Genomic DNA, 26,738 nt, shown 5'->3' with positions numbered 1-26,738 from the left:
TTTAACCTCTCTCTCTCTCTCTCTCTCTAACAGCGCCACATCGCTTTATCTGCCAATCTCTCCGTCCCGTTCGCTCTGGCACCCTCCCCCCAACCCCCCCCCCTCCATTTCTCCTCCCTCTCTCTGGTCGCACTTGTTTCCGTTTGAGTGACGGTTTGAGTCGCCGGTTATGTTCCCAACAAACTCCCCCTCCCCTCCCTCATTTTCTCCTTTTCTTTCAAATGCAACTGTTTCAATCTGTTTCTCTCTCTCTCTCTCCCTCCACCTAGGCTGTCATCTCACGGTTCCACCCAAATGGTTCCACTCCACTCCCCAATCTCTTCCAACCTCCTCTGTCACTCATATGTGCTGTTCTTTCTCCCTCCCTCCCTCCCCAGTGGTGGTACATACATTTATTCAAGCAGTATACCTAACCACTTGGACCCCAGCATACCAAAAGAATACAACCTCACTTTTTCCTTTTTTCTTTGCTTATGTTTTTCAAATGGGGGTCCGCAGGGCTAATTAGTGTCAATTTGTCTGTAGTTTTTATACTCCACTATAAAATTATTTGACAGCTTTAGAGTTACTTGGTTACTTGAGCATTAATTCAAAGCACACATTAAGCAATTAAGTGCTATTTTATACTAGTCAAAGCTATTCGAAAAGCTTTGACATTTTTTTTGAAAGATCTGACGTACTTTTCCTTTCGTTAATTTAGACTTTTGCTCGAGAGGAACGTTGAATGCAGGACTTTTACTTTTTTTAAATTATTAATGTGGAATTGAAAAGTATCTTCTTCTTCCCTCCCTGATGTCTCTCTTTGGCTCTCATCTCACTCTTTTCTCCTTGCCTCCTCGTGCGTACATACCTCCTCTTTTCTAGTCACCGTAAAGAGATCGGGACCCCTGTCTGTCTGTCTGTCTGTCTGTCTGTCTGCAGTGAAACTCTCTCTTCTCCACGCCCCGCCACTCTCTCTCGTACTGTCTCTCACCGTCCCTCCTACAGTGTCACTCAATTTGAACTCTCCCTCCATCCCCTCCCTGGGCTTTTTCATTTTTCAATCTCTCAGTCCGTCCGCCCCTCTTCCCCACACGTTATCCCTCCAGTTATTTTTTTCGTCGTTCTCAGCTCCCTGCCTGCCGTGCTGCGTATATAGGGGGGGTTCGGTGTCCTTGAGGAAGACACTGAACCTGAATCTACAAGCTCAGCCACCAGCACGCTCTCTTACATCTCTTATGTGAGCTGGGCGCACTCGCAGGTGTCTGACTCTGAAGTGTTTGAAGTGATCGGTCGCATGCAGGTTCAAAGCTATGTACTGTATGCGTTCCGGCTTGGATCAAAGGAACTATAACTATAAGTTCCTTCGTATTTATCGGTAACGACAACTCATAAGAAATGACATGCAATGACATTCGTTTTACCTTTTTTTTTAACCCATTTTCTAAAAATGTCTTCTACATCCTGACAGTTTTCTGAATAAGCTATGTTTCTATGTGTTCTTCGATTTTTCAAAAATAGCAGACCTATGAGCTTGTAGATCTGCTATTTTTCAATAGCTAAAGTATAACATAATGAAACACCAAAAGGGGTTCCCGCCCAAAATGGGTTAATATTAATTTTATATTGTCATTAAATATTGCGTGTGGTGTTTTGCCAATAATGCGAGAGCAAGTGATTGGGGATGTTTGTCTCCGCACTTAACTGTTTTTTATTTATTTATGATGGTTTGGTCACTTATGGTGTTCATTATATACATATTTATTCTGCATACAATATGACTTCTGCGGTGGGTGTTAAGGCATCCTCTGATGTGTGATGTATTCATTGGTCGGAATCACTCGAACACCACCCACAGCCTTTATACTTAAGTGTGACTAATCACCCTGATTGTCTGAGCCTGTTGAAGACCCAAGTGTGGAAACGCGTCGGGTCAGCTGTTGTTGCCTTGCTCAATAAATCTATATTTCTTTCCACCGGAAGACAGAGTGGCTCAGCACCTTTCTCCTATACGGTCTGCCTCACCACAAGCAGAACTTTGGGTTCTGCTTTCGATACGCTATACCCATTATATACCCTGCATCTCTTAACACTTAACTGTTCCACAGAAGAGCTTTTGCAAAAGTCACCGTGACCGAACCCAGAGCCATAGAGTATAAGACAGAGTTGCGACAACTCCGTTCAGGCCCAGTCCAATGGCGGCTCTTTCTACATAAGACTTCTATTGGCGAAGAGCATTGCGAAGAGTGACAATGTCCTAGACCGGAAGTTGGCAGAATGCACTGGACTTAATGACCTTAAATCCCTTTATTTTAGATAGTTTTTTTTTGTAACAGTACAACATAAACATGTTTAACATGACTTTAGTTGTCACTGTGCAATACTTTAAAACAGTTGTCATGTTGCACATGCCTAAATTTGCTGATATTTGCGCCGCCCTCTTTGAAAAGAACGTATTTCAAACTCCAGCTTGTCACTATAACCAGGCTGCTTGAACAGAGCTCGAGCGTTGAGTTTTCTGCCCCCTCAATGTCGTAACTTCCTTAATTTCTTTTAAAACAATATCCCACACACAGGTCGAGAATCACCACAAGCTCTAAGTTCCTCACCTCTCTCGCAGGAGCGTCCCAGGTAGCCGGTGCCGGAGCAGTCGCACACGTAGCGGTTCCAGCCCTCGCGGCAGGTGCCGCTGTGCTGGCAGGGGTTGGACAGGCACTGCTTGGGCGCCTCGCGGGAGCACGAGGGCTTGACGCCCACCGCCCGCTGCGCTTCGGCCAGCCGCCGGATGTCCTTGCTCTGGCCGTCCACGAACAGGTCCCGCACGCAGCCCACGTAGCCGTAGTTCAACAGGGCCGTCCACACCTGAGGACGACAAGGGTCAGAAAAGAGACAATTTACAATTTAGGCATTTAGCATCCATCCAGCCATCCATCCAACTTCAACCGCTTATCCGTAGTCGGGTCGCGGGGACAACAACTCCACCAGAGAGCTCCAGACTTCCCTCTCCAGTTCAGAGCAACATTAGTAACTTCCTCCTGGGGGATCCCGAGACGTTCCAAGGCCAGTGAGTCGAACTGCGCCATGGTCTGACTCCCAGGGTGTCCTCCCAGTGGGACGTGCATCGAGGACCTCCCTATAGGGAGACGCCCAGAGAGGCGTGAACCACCTCAGCTGGCTCCTTTCCAGGCGAAGAAGCAGCGACTCTACTCTGTCTCTCTCACATGACTGAACTTTTCACCCTATATCTCTAAGGGAGATGCCAGTCACCAGTACGTTGAGGAAAACTCATTCCGGCCGCGTATTCGCGACCTTATTCTTTCGGTCATGACCCACACTTCATCACCATAGGTGAGAGTAGGAACGAAGATTGCTCAGTTAGACAGAGAGCTTTGCCTTCCGGCTGCAACTCCCTAGGCATTTAGCAGATGCTCTTAATCTAAGCAAGGACAACACAAGGTAATACATCAAATGCATAGAAATAGTCATCTAGGATCATAAGCAAAGTAAACCAAGAGAACAGTAGAATAGCCGTACATGAAGCTATGAACACTATAGAATGCTATAGAAGGCAGATCAATGATGAACCTGGCATCTGTCTACATAGCATTTACGCCGTCGAGGCTAGGGAAAGTGCTACTTACAGGCTAAGGTGGAGTCTGAAGAGGTGAGTTTTCAGACTATACAGTGGAAGATTGGGAGTGAGTAGGTAGTTCTGATTGCAGTGGGGAGTTCATTTCATAGTGTTTGGGAGCCAGAAGGGAGAAGAGTCTGGGACGTGTGGAGCGTTGTCCCGGATGTTTTAGTGATGGCTCAAGGTTCAAACCAGGGTAGATTTGTTTTTTTCTGTTTGTTGGGTCGCTGCAGGCTAATCACATTCCTTTTCAGATATGGGTTTCTTTTTTTCCGCACCACTTGGGAGTTAAGCAGTACTTCTATGAAAAAACCTTTTGAGTGGAGTTTATTTTTCTTGGCCTGGGACGATATATGCTTTCCCTGGCTATGTTTCCTACAGGATATGCAGTTGCTGTGAACTCAACTTGAAAATCTATTTACCATTTTGTTTTTGTTCATTACCTTTGTTCGTGCGGTACTTGAGCTGTGTTAGTTAATACATAGAGGGTCATAACAATTATTATGATTATAATTTCATTTCAATTGAGCTGTTCTAAAACCACGGCAACCCATGGCCTATTATTAGTATTAGTTAGTTACTGCGAGAGTGAGGTCTAGCCAACAACATTTTTTACTAACGCTGTTTGTCAACGTCATGTCTGTGGACCACCGATCTAAATGGACATTTCTCCACTCTCAGAGTTAAATGAACCCTTGCTGTACAATTTCACAATGTAGATTGGGGTCCAAGGGAGATTCTTGGACTTAAAAGACCCAGGGTCCATCTAGGACCACTGGGGGTCCCTGGACCCGGCCGCGCTACAAGAATAAGTGTGAGGAGATCACAGTTCGGATTGCATGATAACTGTTTAAAGCAGGAAACTTTCTGGGAAATGGGCTGGCATTTAGTTTTCAGATTCTTGTACAGTATTGTCGGGTAAATAATATAGCTTCATTTATATTCATTCAGCAATATGAAAAGTATTCAGTCATAAATCATGAAACAAAAGCAGCATATGTACATGGTGTTCTGCGCAGCATGTGCACAAAGAATACGTTGAAAATGCCCCCATTCCACACCATTAAAGCAAGAAAGTGATTCCCACTGCTCCTTTATTGTTGCAGAATCCTTGCTTTTACTGTTGCGTGTGGCGTTCTGCGCATCAGAACGATATACAGAGAATGTCTGATAACTTCCAGACGACAAGATCATTCCGATAACTATTTCCCATCTCACAGACACAAAGCCGTTGCCAACAAAATGTGCTTAGCCTACTTCCAGACATATTTGTCACTAAATGCAGCCAGAGTTAGTAATGAATACTTGATAGTATGATTAACTTGAAACATGTTAATCATAATATCAACTTGAAACATGATTAATAATAACAGGAGAGTAAAGTGTGACCAAAAAGTGCTTATTAATACATTGTCTGCTATTGGTGTATATATTCGTGTTTAATTAGCCCATTGGTTGTCTGCAATTGACGTTGGTTATACGTTTTATATCACTTTATAGGGATCTGAAACGGCACCGCTAAAAATCGACTTTTTGCCCCTTTTTTTATCAAAATATAAACGTTTCTCGTGAAAGATTGCCTGCGTAGGCTATCTTTTCTTACAATGAAGGTCTGCGAGCCTCCTCCGAGCAGGGAAAACAGAAGCACTTGAGTTGTAATCTCCCCAATTCCAGTCCGCGCAATTGCAAGCTATTTATCACTTGTGGCCACCAGGCCGCAGTCAAAGTGTTAAGCAGAATTGTACAGTTTTCAAAAAGTATTAAAGCCTTTTGAAAATAGCAGATCTACAAGCTCTGCACCGCAATGTGTTTCAAATATAGCTGAAGTGTACAGCCCAGGACGACTGTAGTGGTTAATCTATGTTAAAATGTAATAATAAAGTATCTAGCAACTATAGTTTTCAAATAATTGTAGTGTAGTAAAAGTACAATATTTGCCTCTGAGACGCAGTGGAGTAGAAGTAAAATTCAGAAAATTGGCAATACTCGAGTAAACTAAAAGTACTCCACCACTGCTTAACTTTGTGTACTGTACAGTACATACTGTACCAGCTGGATAATGCGTGTAATGTGTGTATTATATGTGACCAGATTTGACTGAGAGCCTGCCAAATTCCAGCTTTTCACAAGAGGAGAATTTTCTTTTTCAAAATGAGTTATATAAGACCACTTTGTGAGAGGTTTGGGTTGTTTTCTTACCTTATTATGGGCAAACTATTCCATTCCATGAGTTATTTTGCTCCGTTGTGTTGTTTTATTAGCAATTTAAGAAAAAAAAAATAGTCACTCATTGACTTCCATTGTAACGGGGAAACAGCTCTCAAAGTCACTCTTTTAGCACATGAACCAACACAACAAAAGCTGATACAGTTTATGGAAAACTCATGCAGTTTCAAGCCTGTTTTCTCAACTCTGTGTTTTCTGCAAGACATTACTCTATAAGCCATATCTCCAAAACTGGTGGGTGAAACTGAACAACCAATATGTCAATTTGAAGCTATATATGATTCCCTGCTTTCAAAAAAATGAAAGTTCTAAAAGATCCAATGGCAGTCCCTCAGTCAAATTTGGTCACATATCTTAAGAGTTTTGCCCTGCATCCTCTACTGTAATTTTTGTAAACCTGTGATGTGACAGAAAAGCTGTCATATCACAATACTACATTATATGTTCAGTCAGTATTGAAGCTGCTCTATATAGGCTGGCTGATTGAATGCATGTTCTGGTGCAGTTTGCAGTTGTTTTCAAACCTCACATCAAGGCCCATAATTCATCCACATTTGAGCCACAGACCACTAATGAGATTTGGCCTCGCAGACGCAAAACATTGAATATTTTCTTATCGTTGGATAACATTTTGTCCACAATTCCATGCTGTATTGATGCGGTACCTTTGTAGAGATAACAGGCAAACATTGTCCAAAATAACGATTGTTCTACATTCTCTAATTGTGTAGACTTCTTGTAAACTAAGTAAACGCAGATGTTTAACAATAATTTAACTCTTGAGAGCGAAAAATTAAACCATAATGGACCCATAAGGAGACTCACTGGTGGTCCCCGGACCCCACACACACACACACCCACACACACACACACACACACACACACACACACACACACACACACACACACCTCTGTAGGGAAGATGAGTCCAGCTCGGTCCTCAGGCAGTCCTCCAAGGTACAGGGTGTCGTCCAGGTCCAGGATCTCACTGTCTCCAGGAGCCGTGTAGGCTGTCCGCACGCTGTTCACCGAGATGGTTCCTAGTACGCACACACGCGCACACACACACACACACACACAGTATCTAAGTATCAGTACCTAAGATCTGAGGCCCCGATTCTACAAATGCCTTCTAAATCAGATAGTTCTGACACTTTCTTTTTTCAAACAGCAGATATACATCTGCTATTTGACACAAATGCTTTCCCGGTTTTAAAGACCAAAACAAACAGTGGTGTTAAGCACTCAGATTTTTACGTGAGTAAAAGTACATTAGTACTAGTAGTAGTCAGATCCTGTATATCGGTTGTTATACAGTAGCTGATGTATGAACAATGGAGCACACTTCTTTTTTTGCACGCTCAAAGATGTGCAAAAATCTGAAAGAATTCCAGCGCTGTGGTCTCAACTTTCAACACCCACATCATCATTATGTGTCATAACAACACTGACTAGAAAACTGCTATAAAGTCAGCAGGATGATCTTCATCACAAGCACCAACAATACATCATTGACATCATCACCACCATCACCAGTAGCGTCATCGCTGCCTTCTTGAGCACATTACTCATCACCGGGATGTTGCCATGTCTGCTTATAATAGACTTTGGGCTTGTAAAGTGTAGTTGCTTATTTGGGCTTGTTTCCTAAATGCTGTTTAAACCAGTTATTCTTTTAATATATATAATTTTTACCCCACGAATTTGTAACACATTTCTTTCACCCAGTGTCAATGATCTAATAATGAATAAGTAATCCTGGGCGCTATACTCGCTCTGCCAACTTTGGGAGAGCAACTATGCATGAGCAGTACAAGCTGCTTCTTTTCACCTGACAGAGGTTGTTATTCCGACCAGTTCCTGACTGACCAGGGGGCTGACCAGGGGGGGGCAGTTTAGAGACCAGGATTACTGCATGTATTTGTGAGGGTACCTACCCTAGGGGACACGGGGAGAACATGTAAACTCCACACAAAGGCCCTTTTGCCAACCCCACCCAGGGTATGGGCACTGATGACACGGAGGAGAGAGCATGCCCACCGTGTCCTCAGCGGGAATTGAACCCAGGACCTTCAAGCTGTGAGGCGACACAGCGCTACCGACTGTGCCACCGTGCTCCCCACCAAGAAAATTGTACTTCTTAAACATTTCCAAATGAAGCCAAATTACTGTACAAATGGACCCTATTGGCCTAATGGGTCAGAGTTAAATTACCATTGATTTTACAATATAAATTGGGGTCCCAGAGATAGAAATGCCATTAAATGGGGGTCCGTATAGACAAACTGTCAAACTGTGGATCCTTATAGAGAGATGACTTCCGCACACCCGGTAGGTAATTTGGAACAGGTGCGATGATGACGAGGCACACCGCCACTTGCTAGGTTCAGAGCATTTATTGCAACGTTTCGGTCTTGCGACCTTCCTCAGGCTTCTGTGGGTCCTTGAAATTAAACGGGTTGAGATTGAGAATCTCTGCTAGAGCCGTAAAAATCTTCCCTGGCATGTATTTTCAAATGGAGGTCCGCAGGGCTAATGAGTGTCAATGTGGGGGTCCTTGGCATGAAAAAGGTTTGGGAACCAGTGGTTTACAGTACCTGAGCGTCCGTCCCTCTGGAAGTCCACGTGGTACCACTCTCCGTCGTTGACCTTGCGGTCGATGGCCCTGGTCTTGGTGGTGCCCGAGCCCATGTCCAGCAGCAGGTAGAGGTGGCCGTCCAGCATCTCGATGGCGAAGAAATCCACCTGTGAGGTGAACACAGACTGCTGTCAGTTTAGTGATATCACTGAGGTTAGTGATTATTACACAAGAGGGAAACTCCACAGACGTTGCATCGCGCAAATTCCAAAGCCTGTATAGGGAAAGGACTTGTTGTAATACTATATTACTATAATATACTATACTAATATACTATATTAACAATATTAGCTCCATTGTTAACTTCAAGTCCTCCATTGCGTTTCGCAGGCATGTTCCACAGGAGGATAATTTTCATTATCAAATATAATGTCTTAACTCGTAACAATCCAATGTAGACTTACCACAAGGATTCTGGTTGTAAAATTGTGTTATATACAGTAGGTGCAACTGTAGAAGCCACACATCAATCACTCTAGTTTTAGGTAAAACATTTTTAACCTGCAATCGCTCGGAAAAATACTTCATTATCCACAACTGATTGGTGGAGCTCACATTACTATGACCCGCCTGCACCGATCACAAATCACAACCAGTCAACTACAATGTTTTACAACACTATCGACAATATTAACCCATTTTGTCTTCTACATCCTGACAGTTTTCTGAAAAAGCTATGTTTCTATGTCAGTCGTTCTTCGATTTTTCAAAAATAGCAGACCTACAAGCTCGTAGTGCGCCACTCGGTGGCGCGCTATGAGCTTGTAGATCTGCTATTTTTCAATAGCTAGAAGACAACGAATAAATTAAAAAAAAACATTTTGGCTGGAATCATTGTAAAGGTATAATTATGTCTCATCGCAGCCTGGCTTAAATCACGGAAATCTCTGCTGAGAATAGAATAAAAAATGACCATCTGCACTTGCATATAATAGGAACACTTTTACTTAAACAACGTTTCCGTCACGTCATAGACCTTCTCCGGGCATCATTCTCAGGCATAAGTGTGTTCCCATTGTGTGAAGTGGAGACAGTGTGCACGTGACTGCATTCTATACGTCTGATAGCCGACCTACGCACACGATCACCGTCACCGTGTCTGAGAGACGATCAGGAGTGGATAATGACTTTGTTTCCAGACATCTCTGTTGGAATAATGTCTGGGGGGGGGGGGGGGGGAATCCAGCCGCTATTGTGTGCAGTATAAAGAGTTGATTGAATAGCAATTGGAACCAACCATCAATTAGTACTGTAACAGGTTCCATTTATTTTACCCATGATGTTTTTTTATATATATATTTCACATTAGCACGTTGAAATAGTGTATTAACTCATTTTGGGCGGGAACCCCTTTTGGTGTTTTAAACATTATGTTATACTTTAGCTATTGAAAAATAGCAGATCTACAAGCTCGTAGCTCGGAGCTTGCAGGTCTGCTATTTTTGAAAAATCGTGAAAATGTGGCGCAAAATTGGTATATAATTTTTTTCAAAACGTTTTTAACTCAAATCTTTGCTCCTGGGGAGGTCCCTGAAACAACATATTTTCAGATGGGGGTCGGCGACCAAATACAGAACATTTTTGGGGTCCTTGACATGAAAAAGGTTGAGAACCACTGATATAGAAACATGGGTTTTTCTGAAAACTGTCATGATTTAGAAGACATTTGTAGAATCGAACGTAGGTCTAAATGGGTTAATTGAATCATCAGTGACTCAATGACAAACGGAAGTAGACCCCCATCCCCCCTGCAGTTTAAATACAGCCTGTTTGAATAGGCTGTGTGTGCAAACACACAAAAATCCAATTAGTGTCCGTTATCAAAGCGTAACAAGCTCTCTGATTCGGGGGTTCTTTTTGGACATCACCAAAGCTGTCACTTTCACTTTCTTATTTTTTGAGGCGTTTACTGAGACGTTTGCATCGGGCTTTGTTTTGCCGTTAATCTGGATTACACCGTCCGACGAGACTTAATAGTTCTCCAAACAACAACCTAATTCAGTGGCTCTCGCATCTCTTAATAGCTAGACGCCTAATCCTTTTACGATGGACACAAGAATTACCACCATCACAAACTCACTGGATTAGGGATCTCAGATGTAGTTCCGGCACCTAAACAGTCTGATTTTTTTTTACTCAAGTAAAAGGTGCAATACCACAACCTAGAATTAAAGTAAAAATACCTGAATTTAACTGTACTTGAGTGAAATTACAACAGTACAAAACAATTGTACTCACATTTGGATTTTTTTAATGTGTCAAAACGTCTTCGAAAATAGCCGATCATCTACAAGCTCACAACGAGGACTCGTGTCACAGGCTAATCACAGGACCTCCGAGAAAACATGATGGAGCAAAGGCATATATCTAATGTGGATCCCGAGATCCTCATACATTTCCTAATTTATACTTGTTTATATACAAAAATCCGTAAATAAATTTACAATGTAAAAGTATAGCTGCATGCTACACTAGAACAACCGACGTCAGTTCAATTTGGCTGCAGGGCTCTCCGAACCAGGAAACAAACGAGACCTGCTGTGGGGCAGGTGGAGGTTTTCCTTTTCTAGCGATCGGTATAGAGTATAGTTCATGAATGGTCACGAGATACAGATTTCAGAGGTGCTTTTTACTAGAGATGTCGGATCGGCCCTTATTTGTCATATCGGGTCATATCTGTATCGGTGAATATGCCAGTCTAACCACCGATCCGACACAGGGGTAAGGGGTTGACACTATAGCAGGTAAATAAAATGTTGGGGCATGTGGAGTTTGCTTTGGAGTTGCCCAAACTGCAAGTGCACATTTGAGTGAGGAGTCTGCTATAAACACAACACGAGATATATAGCTACACAACACAACATGAGATCACAACACTGGTATCGTTATGCGGTATCGGTATCGGCTAACGCAGAAATTGAGGTATCGGGATCGGAAGCGAAATCGGGACATCCCTACTTTTGACCTCTTGGCAGTTGGCTTATGTGTCTCTTCCACACTACAGCTGCTTCGTCACCGGCTAGTGCTGACAGAATGAACTCATATAGGTGTAGCCGAACTAGTTTGGCTATATCTGGCACCAAACAACCGCCAAAAACCATCCGAAACCTCTGAATGGCGTCATAACGTCGAATAAACATCGGCGGCTGTTTGGCTGTAGTACATATATATATATGGCAGTGGGCGTAAGAAATGCTACTGCTACCTTGATGGCGGGCGGCGTGCGCGGGTCCTTGCGCGCCTGCTGTCGGGGCTTGCCGTGGCTGAACAGCATGAGGCCGTTGGGCTCTGTGGTCCGGAAGTCGAAGGAGATGGAGCCCGCCTTCTTCGCCGTCCACTTGCTCAGCGCCACGAACGACTCCGGGGTGTCAAAGGTCACGGGGTCCAGGGTGGCCACGCTCTCACACTTGAAGGCCACCACACCGCTCACCTGGAGGGACGGGGACGGGGAGGGGTTAGTGTCTTTGAGGAATCTACAGATATCGGCAGAGGGCGCTAAGTCCACGGGTTCATGTACTTTTTATTTGCATCATAATCCCCATAGGGCGATTTTAGATCGCATCATATAAGAACTGTGATTGAAAAATAAGAAAATCATCCCGGCCGTTTCACTCAACGCACTGCAACTCAGTGTTGTGAGCTGCGAAAGCTTTCTCCACAATATGGATGCTGGGGATTAAGTGGCTAAAATGTACAGTATGTACAGTGCACACACTGTACAGTGATTTTACACATCATAGACAGTCATCTCCAAATATTGCCACGATAAAAAGCCAGAAGATGAACACCACAAAATTAAACATAACAAACAACAGAGTCCTGAGTGTTGGTGTGGGGAGCTGTCCGGTGCTGAAACCAGACACTCCGGTGCTGAAACCAGACACTGAAACCAGACATGCTGTCCGGTGCTGAAACCAGACTGCAGACCAGACAGCAGATTTAGAATGGATGCTAAAAATAAAATAAAATAAAATAAAATAAAATAAAATAAAATAAAATAAAATAAAATAAAATAAAATAAAATAAAATAAAATAAAATAAAATAAAATAAAATAAAATAAAATAAAATAAAATAAAATAAAATAAAATAAAATAAAAAGCTCAGCATACTTGAGTATGCTGAACAAAGTCACATTCTATCTGGTGTACCTTCATCTTGGGGTCTCCCTGCTTCGCCAGTCGTGACAGCTCCAACCGCACGTCGTTGTTCTTGTACACCACCTTCAAGAGGCAGAGAGAGAGAGAGAGAGAGAAGAATGACTCATGAATTCATCTCTTTTGTCAGTAAAGATTACCCCTTCACGTTCTGGACAATAGTAGTCTCCTCTCCTTGGTCCATGTTCAAAGGCCTCTTGCGTGCGAGTGACTATTGTGTCGCGCTGCTTCCGACTACAATATTGCTTTCGGGCCTGACGTTTGTCTTTGTTCCCCCGTCAGTTTCACTAAATAGACGCCGTCATTTGGCAGAATACGTGGCGGTCACGGCGGCAGTGGGGGAAATAAAGAGGTTCTGCTGAGGTAAAGAAGAAACCCTTTGATTGCCCTTTTCAAACGGCACAATGGAAGAGAATAATACACCGTACAGTATATGAAGAGGGACACGCCACTTCAGACGCAAACCAAGATACCCCATTGCTGCTTGAAGGCTTAGAAGCATTTATTTATTTAGGTTCAAGTGATCTGACATTTTAGTTAGAAGCAAAGAGCAGCTGTACCCATTTAACCCAGTGTCTTCATAACTCACACTTGTTCCTGTCGTTTGGCTGATTGCACTTCATTCACTGACAACAAGTCACCATGTTCCAGTGCAACACGTTGTGAGGTTATTTAAAAAAAAACATCTTGACAGATGTTGACATATCTCTTATGGGGTGGGTCCTCTAGTACTAAATATGTTCAAATGAGGCCACGGGGGTCCGTGCTGTGAGGTTTGGGTACCACTGCTTCATGCAACCGTGTGCATGTGCGTGTGTGTGTGTGTGTGTGTGTGCGTGCGTGCCCGCAGAGCAGTTTGATGCAGACAGGGTCAGGCTGTATTGCTGCAGAAGTGTAGCTTCCCCCCAACTATCTTTCTTCAGCATTTACTTTCACTTTTTGTCTAAGGTCAGGCAATGCGCCTGTCTGCATAACATTATGCACTTAAGCGTGTTAAATTGTTGTTAATATGTTGTGAGTATGTGAGTGTGTGTGTGTGTGTGTGTGTGTGTGTGTGTGTGTGTGTGTGTGTGTGTGTGTGTGTGTGCGTGCATGCGTGCGTGCGTATCAGAGCACTTTGGCGTGCCTTTGCCGAATGCATTTATTTTATCCACCCGTCCCCTTATTTTATCTCCCCCCTCCTCCCCCCCCCCCCCCCCCCCTCCTCCCCCATTGCAGGCCGTGATCGCTCAGGCATGTGATTCGCTGCATACATCTTAATTTCGCTCACATGGATTATCATATTATCGTATTAAACATGCAAATGTGCTGTGGCACTGCAGGGGCAGAAACCTCACATCTCTAATAGTTCCAACTTTTCACATTTTCTGCCAATTAACCTATTTTGACCTGAGATCAGATTAAAAAAATGTCTGTTTTCTGAAAAAGCTATGTTTCTATGTCAGTTGTTCTTCGATTTAAAAAAAATAGCAGACCTACAAGCTCGTAGCGCGCCACTCGGTGGCGCGCTATGAGCTTGTAGATCTGCTCATCATAGGCCTACAAGAGTGCCGCGTAAAAGTCGTGAAAATAGCCAATATCTGAACTCTGTCTGGCTACTCACCCCGCTGTGAGCTCGTATAGATGCCGGTATCTGCTTCTACACATGCCTAAATCAGTAGCCTACGGTAGTTCTCAAACGTTTTGGTGCCAAGGGACTATCAAAATGATATACGAATGTGGCCGCGGACCACCCATCCGAAAACACTTTGTGCCATGGACCCCCCCAGAAGAGAAGATTTGTTTAATTATTAAAACAAATCAAACACTTTCAAAATTAAAAATGAATCATTACAAAGAAATAAACATGTACAAGCTCACAGCACGGCACAAAGCGACGCGATGTGAGCTTGTATATCTGCTATCTTTGAGAAACACAATGTTCTAAATCCTAACGAGTCTTCTGAAAAGACTGCTGTATTGCTCAGATCTAAAACGCCACACGTGCTGCCCACAGAACCTCAGACGGTTTGAAATGGACACGCGAGCTTTCCGCCGGACGGCGGTGGAAGGGTGCCAGCGGCGGGGCCTCTCGGTGACAGCGCCGGCTCATTTAAACACCATCAGTCTTAATGGAGCCGACCCACAGCGGCGGCGCTCCGCCCGCCGCCGCCATAATACGGATAACTCTGTCTGGCACTGTCATCTGCCGCTCTGTTTGGTGCTTTGTTTAAGGCTCTGTGTAGCGTGTGTGCGTGCCTGCGTGCGTGCGTGTGCATTTGTGTCACTGCAACAGATATACAGGCATAACAGAGGCCGACTGTGAACACCATGGGTGTGTTGAGAGTATATTAAGAGTTGTGTGTGTGTGTGTGTGTGTGTGTGTGTGTGTGTGAGAGCGCGTGTGCATGCTTGTGTGCACACACATATATTTAATTCATGCGGGTATGTACTGTATATGCATCTCTGCAATATTGTGTCTCTGTATTTATATAGGTCTGTCAATGTGTGTGTGTGTGTGTGTGTGTGTGTCTCTCTGTATTCACTACGCGTGTGCTTGCGTGTCTATCCACGTGCAAGTTGTGTGCTTGTTTGTGCTGCTGCAGTGTTCTGGCCCATTTCTACCCAGAGCGGATGGATGGAGAGCATCTCCACAGCGTAGCTAATTAGCACGTTAGCGCGTAGCTCTGCTGCTGCGGAGTCTATATTCCCTCAACGGCACACACACTCATCACCGATTCTCTCTGATGCCGGGGCGAGGGCGGGCGGGTGGGCGCTGCACACCCCGCGAGAGTCTGGGACTGTTTTGTTGTGCACGTGTTCTCTGCCAAATCAGGGATGCATATGCTTCCGCATGTGCTCCATAAGATAGCCTGATGTGTGTGCATAGCCTCGATGCACGGTATATGCGTGACCGAGAAAGAAAACAAGTTTGTGTGGTTAGCGGGGGGAGTGAAACAGAGAGAGAGGGGGGGGGGAGAGACGGAGGGAATGAGAGGCAGAAAGTAATGTGTTTCTTGTCGCTTGAAACACTATCTAACGCAGCATTAGGACTAATATACTCTAGGGCGGTGTTGCTTGCCAAAAAGAACCGATCCAGATGAATAAAAATGTGTTATGCGTGGTGTAGCCTCGGTACCAGGCTTTCATTTTTGTTGGTGCAAAAATTGAAAGCCTGGAGGAACGCATTGGCCGCTCTGGTCTAAAATTGGGAGACAACCCTTCCGGGTGGGCGTCGCTCCAAATGATGTGACGTAGCGCTGCACTAGGGGGGAGAGGAGGGGCCGGGGGTGACGGACAGATCGATGAGATCCAATCAGGGCGTGGCAAATCTCAGCCGCGACCCGCCCCTCTAGACCAGAAACCTAACACGTTAGCTCAGGCTATGCGTGGTGTGATATGTAGACCCGTTTCTTTAGTTGTTTTTCTTTTGGTAAGTGACCGCCTTGTGCGATCAAAGTAGCGCAGGAGTCTTCGACAGCGGGGCTGGGACCCTTGTTCTCTTGTTTCTGTAGCGTAAGGCAGCTTGGTACAATCACACTGCACACTATCGCGCATTGCCAAGGTTTTTCCCCTTTCCACCCTTATTTTGCAGAGCCAAATTTCCGTAATCGGAGGTTACGATGACGTAATGCTGTGTGTGTGGTGTCTTCTCCCCCTTTATTTCCCATTCCAAGTGCATTTGTCCTATATTTAATGCCAGCGCCGCTATTCTAAAGCCCCCTCAGGTACATTACTATAAACTATTTTCAGCACAATGGTGGGTAGATCTTGCTGAGCTGATCATTTTGAAAGTAGCTCTCAAGTCATAAAAGTGCGGGCACCACCTGTGCTACAGCATGTGCGTCTCCATGTAAAAAGGTGGATAAAAACTTGCGAAATGCAACGGTGGACTACTTTTGCCGTTTTATCTGGAGACCGTTGGCATCTATAAAAGTGGCATGAGAGGGCCTGGGCCGTGGCTCAGCGGTCCAGGCACCTTGGCTGGTAACCCAGTCTGGCAGTGTGCTGCGGGTTCGACTCCCGATCCCGACGGCCTTTACTGCATGTCTTGCCCCCCCATCTCTCTCCCCATTTCCTGTCAGCCTACTGTCTGTCCCCCCATAAAAATAAAATAAAGGCGAAAGCCACAAAAAAAAACATTTAAAAAGTGGCGTGAGAGCCTCACCTCTTTGAGACAGCCCATGAAGTTGTTGCTGACGGGCGAGCCGGGCAGGTCGGCCGTGCTGGGGCTCCCCCCCACGTAGAAGAAGTCGTCGGAGCCCAGCATGGTGTAGTCCTCCTGGGTGTAGCCCGTGGTGGTCAGGATGCCGTCCACCGAGATGGTCACCTGTCGTACAGAGCACAGGGAAAAGGACACGCTATATACTCACAACAACAGGCAGCGCCCCTAAGCCCTATAGCTCAGAGCGCTGCTGACCAAACGCCAAATTAGCCCCCGTTTTTTTTTCTTTCTTTTAAGGTCTGCCGTCTACTAGCCGTTATGTGTGTGTTTGTGTGTGTGTGTGTGTGTGTGTGTGTGTGTGCGTTGTGTTTGTCATGTGTTGTGTGTTGGAGGGTGGGGGAGGGGGGAGATGATTGCTTGCTCTTGAGGATTGGATGTTGGTCGGTGTGGTGGAATTAGCGGTAATTGGTGTAATTTGATTCTGGTGTGGTGTTTTACCGTTTGGCTCTGCTGCCAGTCTGCTGCTGCTGCTATACCACTGGCATTTAACAAGCATTGATGTTATTGTTCTGGTATAACTGCCAGGTGCCACGTATTATCCTCTCTGTCGGTGGGGAAACCTCACATGTCCAAAAAAAACGTTGCTTTGAAGGATTCAAATACCAAACAAACCCAGTAAAAGTAGCAGCTCAATAAGCTTGTGGATCTGCTACTTTTGATGTTTTTGTGTGACGCTGTGGTATTGATCAAGTGGGGCGTTAATTTACAGGAAAAAACACAAAAGGTTAGAAAAATGGAGATAAGAGGTATCTTCCCCGACATGGACGACATACTGTAGCACCAGGCCCTCCCGGCTTGCCTGCCTGCCTGCATTTCAGCGACGGCTCTACTCTCTCCCTCTCTCTCTCTCTTCAGAACCCTGACACTCTCTCAGTCTGCACTTGAACTTGGAATGCTTTTTTTTTTTTGAGCACGTGCTTTTTGGCCTCGCTGGCAGCTAGCGGTCGGTGGATCTCTACACTGTTACAGCGTTGTGAGCCTGCACTCGCAGTCCAGCTTCTGTGATGGATGAGCGCTTTGCTGCCGGCCAAAGAAAAATCTCATCTTCCAGTTCCAGGACGGTTGGTTGGTTGTGTGTGGTGGAAGCTGTTAGCGCTCGGACCCAATCCACCACTTCAACTCAGAGGGTACTGAACAGCCTGGCTGCATGGCTGCATGCGCCGAGAATATCACAAACTGAGTCATCCCGTCGAGGGGGAGAACACAGACAGGCTATAGTGGAAACAAGACCGCAAGGACTGTTTTTGGTGCTATCCCTTTTAAGTGTTTGACTGTACTCTGTTGCTGTTTTTACATTTATGTTCAATAAACAATAACAAATGACAGTATGACTATCCTAGAATATAAGCAGTGGTGGAAAGTAACTACCGGTAAGTACATTTCGGCCTAATCAAGTAGTCAAGTACGGCCCAGGCTGTAGCGTAACGGTCTGGGCACCGGACTGGTAATCCAGTCGCAGTGTGCCGCGGGTTCGACTCCCGGACCCGACACGGCCTTTACTGCATGTCATCCCCCCATCTCTCTCCCGTTTCCTGTCAGCCTACTGTCTGTCCCTTCAAAAATCAATAAAAGGCGTAAGCCGCAAAAAAATATCTTAAAAAAAAAAAAAGTAGTCAAGTACAAGTTTGAGGTACTTTTACCTTACCGGAGTATTTCCAATTTACAAAATACTTTTACTTCTACTCCACTACATCTCAGAGTCAAATATTGTACTTTTTACTCCACCACAATTATTACTTTTTAGATTTGGATTATTATTACAAAACATATATTAACAACTTCAGCCCTAAACTTTGGCAATTACCGATCTCCAAGCTCACAAGTTGTGAGCAGCATTGATAATTGATAATAAGTAAAGAATGCGAGTACTTTTTCCACCACTGATTAAGAATGTAGAATAAAAGAATGCTACATTTCAGATGTTTAAATATAGACAATTTACTTATACATTATGTATAAACATTTGAAGGCTATTAGCTTGGTGACGTTGTGGGTCGTTCTGCTGAAGACAATTTCTCATTACACCCTTTTTTGGTTGGCACTAACTAGAAGTGACATTGTCTGACAGAATGTGTACAGTCATCTGTAAAAAATACCATAGAAGTGCAGAGTGTTTTCGAAGATATATACTTATTTTTATGTTGTTAAACAGCAAATCAAGAAGCGGAAATCGGGTCAAAGATGTATTCGCTTTTAGAATTTTCAGGACAAATTATTATACAAAGAAGTCTAAAATACTTTTACGACATATGTATGTCGATGTCGATATCTTGAATTATTTTACCTGTATAAATCTTGAATTATTTTACCTGTATAAATAATAATTATATATATATTTTTTTGTGAATTCTTAATTCTGTATATTGAAAATAATTCATAAAATAATTCATTTGCACTTTAACAATTCCATGTTTGCCGCACATTCAATCAGACTCTGTGACAGAATTCACTCTACCTGAAGTGACATTGCTTCCTTCATGGTGGCCTAAACACTCACCTAAAAGCGCACACTGTTTCTAAACACTTCCTAACGAGGCCAGTTAAAGCCAGCATTCAGCTAGCTAGCCAGCCCAATCAAGCCGGCATCGACATCCCTACGAGGCAACTAGTGCAAATAATCACCACAATTTGCATACACAAATTAGACAGTATTTAGCAAAAGGTTGGCTATTTTTAGAACGCCGTCATACGGTATAGTCGGGCACAGTGGTGAGCTTTCTCTCTCCAAAGCCCACTGACAGAGTCTAATCCCCTCTCGCTGAGGAGGGGCTCGTCGTCGAGGCCCAGGCAGGCAGGTGTTAAAGTAATGCCTCCAACGAGAGGAGGCTAAGCAGCCAAAAGCTTGTTAGTTTTGCACAATGCATCGGTTAACGTGTTAGTGCTATAGCCAGGCTAGTTAGTAATAGTTAGTAGTGGTTAGTAGTAGTGGCGGTATTTTAGTGTCAGTGTGCGTGCGTTAGTAGTGTGTTAGTCAGTTAGGCAAGCAGTGTTTGTTGTTGGGTTGTTAAATGGTGTGTCGAGGTTATAGGGTTAATGGTTTCAATGCCGTTAGTGGTGGTGGTGGTGGTGATGACGCAGGTGTGTGTGTTAGGTGGCGTTGGGGGTGAGTCGTGATAATATGATGGAGGAGTTAGTTTCGTTTGAGTGCCGGTGGTGGTGGCGCGGGGCTGAATTTGCAGGGCTTGTTAAAAGATCGGCGAGTCTGAATGAAAAGTGACGCACACGAACACACACATATCGATGTGTACGTAACACGCATACACACACACACGCACGCACACACACACACACACAGACAGATAGGGTGTTAGATGGGTTTAGCGTAACGGCTCATTCCACACGTATACTGCACGTACACACACATGACAGCCAAGGACATGCGGGCCGTTCCTGTCGCCGCGGCATGCGACGCGGCGGTGAGGGGGTCACGGGGGCTGTGATGGGAAAAGGATTGGCGGTGCTTGGCAGTACAGGACATGAGGAGGATGACACACGGCTCAGAGAGGCAGCATGGAGGCTCAGCAGGCATGCAGCGTTGCAGTGAGGAGGAGGAGGAGGAGGACGAGAGATTGAGAAAAGGAAAAAGGGAAAAAAACATTTCTCAGAGGGGAGGAGGAGAGGAGAGGGGGGCCTCTCTGTCCGTTTTAACGGCCCCGAGTGGGAGAGAGGAGGACGGGGGTGGGGGTGGGGTGATTTCAGGGCATGCCATGCAAGGGTGGGGGTGGTGGGGGGGGGTGTGGTACGGGGGCAATTGCGTGCAGGTGTGAACGAAAGAAAAGGAGGGAAGGAAAGGACTGGAGAAAACAAGTGGTTGTCAAGGAGAGGGGAGGGTGAGAGGGACGGGGAGGAGTGGGGGCTTATTCTGTTAAGCTTAAAAGTTTACCAACCACAGTTGTTCCTTTATCTTTTTTTTTTTACATATATATATATATATAGATATTCTTTTGGATTTTAGTTTTTGATGTCTATAAATGGCTTCAAAAAAGGAAATAGACACGGGGCAAACCCAAACTAATAGACAATTAGAATGATATCTACCGAACAATGGAGTTTGTTTACCATAGCGTGTCCAATGCCTGAGTGCTTTGTAGGAAGAGGGGGAGAAAGGAAAGCAAAATACTGTGAACAGAACAACTTCTGGGAAATATAAACGGAAGAGAAAAAGGAAAAGAAGAAGGAGAGAAAACAAAGGAGAGAGAGAGAGCTAGAGAGCTAGAGATAGAGAGAAAAAGAAAGATAAAGGAAGAAGGCCTCTGCCAGGCGAGGTTAGTAGGTTTGTTGGAGTGGCCTCAACTAGGAGAAGGGCACAGGTTAGGTTAGTAGAATGACTCATTCAATGGATGAAGGTTAGTTAGTTTCACTAGCAAGGTTAGTAAAGGTTAGTAAGTCAAGGTTAGTATAGTACAGAGACAGGCAAACAGGATAGATAGGCAGAGCATAATGGGTGGGGCCGCCCGGGCGCACGGGGCCAACCCTTCAAATGTTTCATTTCTTTCTCTCACGTTCACGCAGAGGAACGCAGTGAGTGTCCGTGTAACTCAGAGAGAGAGTTTAACCCATTTTATGACCTGAGATCAGATTCTAAAAATGTCTGTTTGAAAATGACAGTTTTCTGAAAAAGCTATGTTTCTATGTCAGTCGTTCAAAATTCAATAGCTAAAGCATAGCATAATGCTAACACCAAAATGGGTTAAACGGACTGTTCGCCTCTTCTCTGCGTTACACGAGTACTCAAGATCTCGCCTTGCCAGCCACACGTCCACGTCCACGTTCCCTTTACACACACACACACACACACACACACACACACACACACACACACACACACACACACACACACACACACACACACACACACACACACACACACACACACACACACACACACACACACACACACACACACACACACACACACACACACACACACACACACACACACACAAACACACACAAACACAGTGCACTCGGAAAGAAATGCGTACACACAGTAGTACGCACGCCGTCACGCTGTCTGGGAAGAAGCACTCACCCAGTGTTATAGCTGGTCCGTCTGGTGGTTTTAAACCCACTGTAAACCAAGAGCTAAACCTCAGATACGGTCATATTACCACAGCCCCGACGACAACAGCTGATCAGTGATTAATATCCCAGCACAGCACCAGACAGACAGTGGTCTGGTCTCTGAGCTGACACGCCATCCTGTCCTGCTCACTCATGCCTATGACGCGATATCAATTATACAACCGAACACACACACACAAAGACATTTCTCGAGGCACTGTGACTGCACTCTGAATGGATTTGTCTGCAACGTTTGACTGACTCGTCCCCGCTCCCTGCATCTATCGTTCCATCTATATCCCTCCATCCATCCAGACATCTTGCCCATTCATCCAGACATCCCCCGTCCATCCGTCCCTCGACAGAATCAATTCACCTATCCATCCGTCCATTAATCCATCCATCCATCCGTCCATCCGTCAGCGTATGGGCCTCTGTACCCTTCACTATAACCCCTCAGACATACAGCGGCTTATCAATATCCCTCCATATGTCGACCCCCTCTCGTCTCGTCCCCTCGCCTCTCCCACTACTCTCCTCTCCCACTACTCTCCTCTCCACTACAGTTTAGGGCATTTAGCAGATGCTCTTCGTCCACAGCGACTTACAAGTACGCAGGAACAACACAAGGTAATAATACGTCAAGTGCATATACTGTAGAAATATAGTCATCAAGGATCATAAGTAAACAAAGAACCTATTGTCAGTCTAACATTAGAAAATCCATAGAATATACTCCGTAGAATACACACCTCCTCTCTCTCCTCCCCTCCCATCTCCTCTCTACTCTCCCCTGCCCTCCTATATATCCTCTCCATTACTCCTCCTCTCCCCTGGCCTCCCCTCACCTCCCCTACCTTCAACCATCTCCCCCTCCCCTCTCTCTCTCTCTCTCTCTCACTCTCTCTCTCTCTCTCTCTCTCTCTCTCTCACTCTCTCTCTCTCTCTCTCTCTCTCTCTCACTCTCTCTCTCCGTCACCCTACTCGCCTGGCCGGGTGTTACCTGTCTCAGGTTGCGGGTGACCTTGACGTCGTGCCAGGAGTTGTCGTTGAACTTGCCGTTGACGGGCTCCACCAGGGCCTCAAAGGCGCCCGAGCCCAGGTTGATGACGAGCGACACGGCGCCGTTCTTGAGCGCCAGGTTGACGTAGTCGGCCGACTTGCCGGTGTGCAGCATGAGGCCGTTGCGCTGCAGCGTCTTGAAGGAGAGCGTGATCTCGTCGCTGCTGGACTGGATGGGGCTGGGCGACAGGTCATAGCAGAAGTACTCGGAGCCCTTGAAGGTGGCCACGTACTCCTCGCGAGCTGTCGGGGGGGGGAGAGTGGAGGAAGGAAGAACAGTAGGAAGGAAGGAAGGAAGGAAGGAAGGAAGGAAGGAAGGAAGGAGAGAACGAGAAAGAGGGGAAAAACGTGAGTGCACAAAACGTTACATTTCACATTTCGACGCGCTGGATTTGCGCTCTGAGCTTACACCGTCTGTGATCGTTTTCTTCCCCCTGTACGCTCACAAACCGTGGTGTGTGTGTGTGTGTGGTGTTGGGGGTCTGGGTTGGGGGCTTAAGGGTCTTAAGCCTCGGATATGTTGCTGCCAAGCTACTGATCTCTTATTACCGTTTATTTTTTTATTTCATATATATTTTACGATATCCCTTTATTCCCATGATATTATTCAGCAAATATAGTGAAACAGAGATGATTATATAGCGGTCATGTGGTGATTAGTCTGAAGACAAGAGAACACTGGGATCATATTATAATATATAGGCCCTCATTTATCAATCGAGTGTCAAATCTGCCACAGATTCGAGTGCAGGTTTCGTAGTACACCCACGTCGCCACGGCATTTATAAAGTGATCGCAAACAGCTGATCCTTCCTTAATTTCGTTCCGACGTTAATAAATGTGACGGCTGAAATCTATCTGGCACGCCCTATGAAATCAAGCCTCGCCCTCGTTTTTGCGACAGGAACAACGGCAATACGATTTTGAAACCATGGTTACAGGAAGAAAAAAAACGCAACTTGCATCTTGTTGTATCTTAAATAAATAAACCTGCATGAATTAAATAAAGCTGTCTGTTTCTCCTCTCGCTTCGCTTCTCTTGCTGCCTCCCTTGCTCCTCACCCCCCCCACCCCCCCCCCCCCGCACGCACGCACGCACGCACATATCGCAATTTGCAAGCAACTTTCACTGTGTTAGTTGTATATATTATAAAATTATTAAAATGTTTATTCATTTAATATACAACAAGATTAGTGAACGAAAACCTGAACCTGTGATTATGTGAAGCATTAATGAAATAACATTGCTCACGTCATTGGAATGAGTTTCAGCCCGTGACAAATGCTGTTTTGCAACTCTGCATCTCCTCCTCCGCTCCTGTTCTGTCTGTCTCTGTCACTGTCGTGACCTGCATGCACGTTTATGACATTACTGTATATTAGGCTGCATGCCTCGCAGCCTAAACCTTATGTGGTACTGGTGGTAGGCTGTAGTGGTGGAGGTCCGTGAGTTAAGTTGGCACCCTGTGATTTCCATATGACGGGAAAAAAAAAGAGATGCGGTCCCCACTTTGCTGCCTCGGCACTGTCGGCATGTCACATTTAGTGGCATTCGAGTGCGTCAGGTTTATCCTTAATTAAAAGGACGAGACGTAACGCGAGAAACACATGGCTGTAGATTGCAGTTGGTTGGTAGACTTGACTATATAGCTGCATCGGTCCCAGGCTTACTTATCTGCGAAAAGAAAATCTAAAGCTGCAGCACTGCAAATGCCTCTCGATCCAGTCATGGAATGAAGTTAGGAGGGGGGGCTACCGGTATGCGCTCATGCAAAACACTATTTAAATGGCTTTTAATAAGCTTGCACACTTGGTAATATCCTACCAATTTCATATGACATGCCTTTACAAAATATATTTTCTTCACATGTAGGCTATTATTAGTTTTATACATTCTAGGAGTGAAAACATATGTTTAGATGCATGTGACAGCCTCTCAGCTGGTCAAACAATGCTGCTCCGCTGTTCTACGACAGAAAACAGGTGAGGAAAAAGCGTAGGACAGCTCCCGACCAGACGTGAGTTTTGAACTTTGTCAAGTTCAATTTCAAGCTTTTGCGGAAATGGTAAATGCCGAAAATGTCGGTAATTTCGGCGTGCACCCATATTTTGGCGTACGCACGGTTGATAAATGAGGGCCATAGTGTCTGTCTCAAACTTGCCCTCATTTGCTCTCAGTGTGTGTACAGCGATCTGCACTCTACTCACACTGCAGCAATGTGCCTGTCATTCACACTGGCAAACATGACATACCGTATAGGTCATTGTTTGACAGGAATATGGTTGGAACTATAGTGGGAAAATAATTGAATTAAAGCAAGGGAAAGTTAACTCATTTTGTTAAACTAAAAGTGTTAAATAGGCCTATATCTAGTCTATATTTTTTATAGTAATCATTGCTATAATATAGAAAGACTAGGGAGAAACCCACATTTCAAAACGGGATATAAATTTGATCCAATCAGGAGAGAGAACTCATACCGGATACAAGGATAAACAAGTGGAAGTGGAAGCGATGGCACAAAGAAATGAACAATCAGACGTGTAACCGGAACACTCTAAAATTGATAGATGGGAACTCTCTCCTGATTGGCTAAAACTGGCAACGCATCTGTAAATGTATTTTCTGTTTATTAAAGAGGAGATATAGCTAGACGGGGAGACCCCGGTTACCTAAAAACAATGATTACTATCACAATATGTTGCCATAACATTTTGACAATGATTACTATCACAATATGTTTCCATAACATTTTAACAATGATTACTATCACAATATGTTTCCATAACATTTTAACAAAAAAAAAAACTTTAGTTAAAACAGAACATCACACTCGTGTGACGTGAGGGGCGCCTGGTAATGTTTGTTTAAAGTGCTCTAAACAAACATCAAAAGTCCATAGACTTGGCTGCCACTCTATGTTTGTTTAAAGTGCTCTAAACAAACATTAGAAAAGTCCATAGACACGGCTGCCATATGATGTCATTTCAGGAGCCAGACGGCTAGCGCCCCTCAAAAATATCACTTACCCTACCTTTAAGACTTCCTATGTCATAAATGGTAAATGGAGCATTTATATAGCGCTTTACATAGACCGTGCATTAGATTCACCCATTCACACACACATTCATACACCGATGGCGGAGGAAACAAGGCACCAACCTGCACATCGGGAGCAATCAGGGGTTCAGCGTCTTGCTCAAGGACACTTCCACACGAACTCTGGGGGAGCCCACAGGGATGGAACTGGGAGCCTTGCGGTTCCCATCCGGCTGTTCTACCGACCAATCTAAACCCTGAACCACTACCGCGCCATGTCATGTTACGCAAGCTAACGTAGGCTACTACTAACGTTAGTTAGCTGGCAACTGATCAAACACCGTCACAGGCATAAATTAGCATTTAAATTCTGCCTTGGCTTACAGTATCATGTCACTTCATGTGGTTTGCTGCTCTGATTTGCTTGGTCATACTGTTCATATCTACTGTACATGGGTTATTTGTGATTTTGTTCCAGATTCATATTTATTTTTCAAGACACGGTGTGATGATGAACACTGTTCCCATTCAGATAAAGGAGTAGGCAACACTGTAGACCTAATATAAAACTATAGGGCTGTCAAAGTTAACTTGATTAATCACAATTAACTCACCGTTATGTTAAGATTAATTATGTTGTATCTATTATAGCCATTTGGCCTACAGTAACTGTAGTTCAGGACACGGTGATGTGTTGTGGATTTCCATGGTCACAAATTCACAATGCAGATGTTAGATC

The 26,738-nt window shown here is 44.7% G+C and overlaps 1 protein-coding gene across 1 annotated transcript in view; it reads right to left on the bottom strand.

The window, feature by feature from the left end:
- The window catches only part of LOC310874024 (neurexin-1a-like), a gene marked incomplete at its 3' end in the record, with an annotated part of 91,262 nt that extends 68,161 nt beyond the window's left edge, over window positions 1-23,101 (bottom strand). Inside the window, 8 exon segments of the mRNA XM_083786685.1 lie at window positions 2,589-2,841; window positions 6,746-6,876; window positions 8,434-8,581; window positions 11,680-11,904; window positions 12,624-12,695; window positions 16,777-16,938; window positions 20,893-20,916; window positions 22,901-23,101. Of these exon segments, the coding sequence (XP_083642811.1) occupies window positions 2,589-2,841; window positions 6,746-6,876; window positions 8,434-8,581; window positions 11,680-11,904; window positions 12,624-12,695; window positions 16,777-16,938; window positions 20,893-20,916; window positions 22,901-23,074 (1,189 nt within the window). The 5' untranslated portion in view covers window positions 23,075-23,101.
- Between the last annotated feature and the right edge of the window lie 3,637 nt (window positions 23,102-26,738).

Source organism: Protomyctophum parallelum (assembly GCF_964188405.1).
Source record: "Protomyctophum parallelum genome assembly, chromosome: 17".
Taxonomy (NCBI): domain Eukaryota; kingdom Metazoa; phylum Chordata; class Actinopteri; order Myctophiformes; family Myctophidae; genus Protomyctophum; species Protomyctophum parallelum.
The sequence above is the reverse complement of the archived record's forward strand: the minus strand, read 5'-3'. Positions and strand labels throughout refer to the sequence as shown.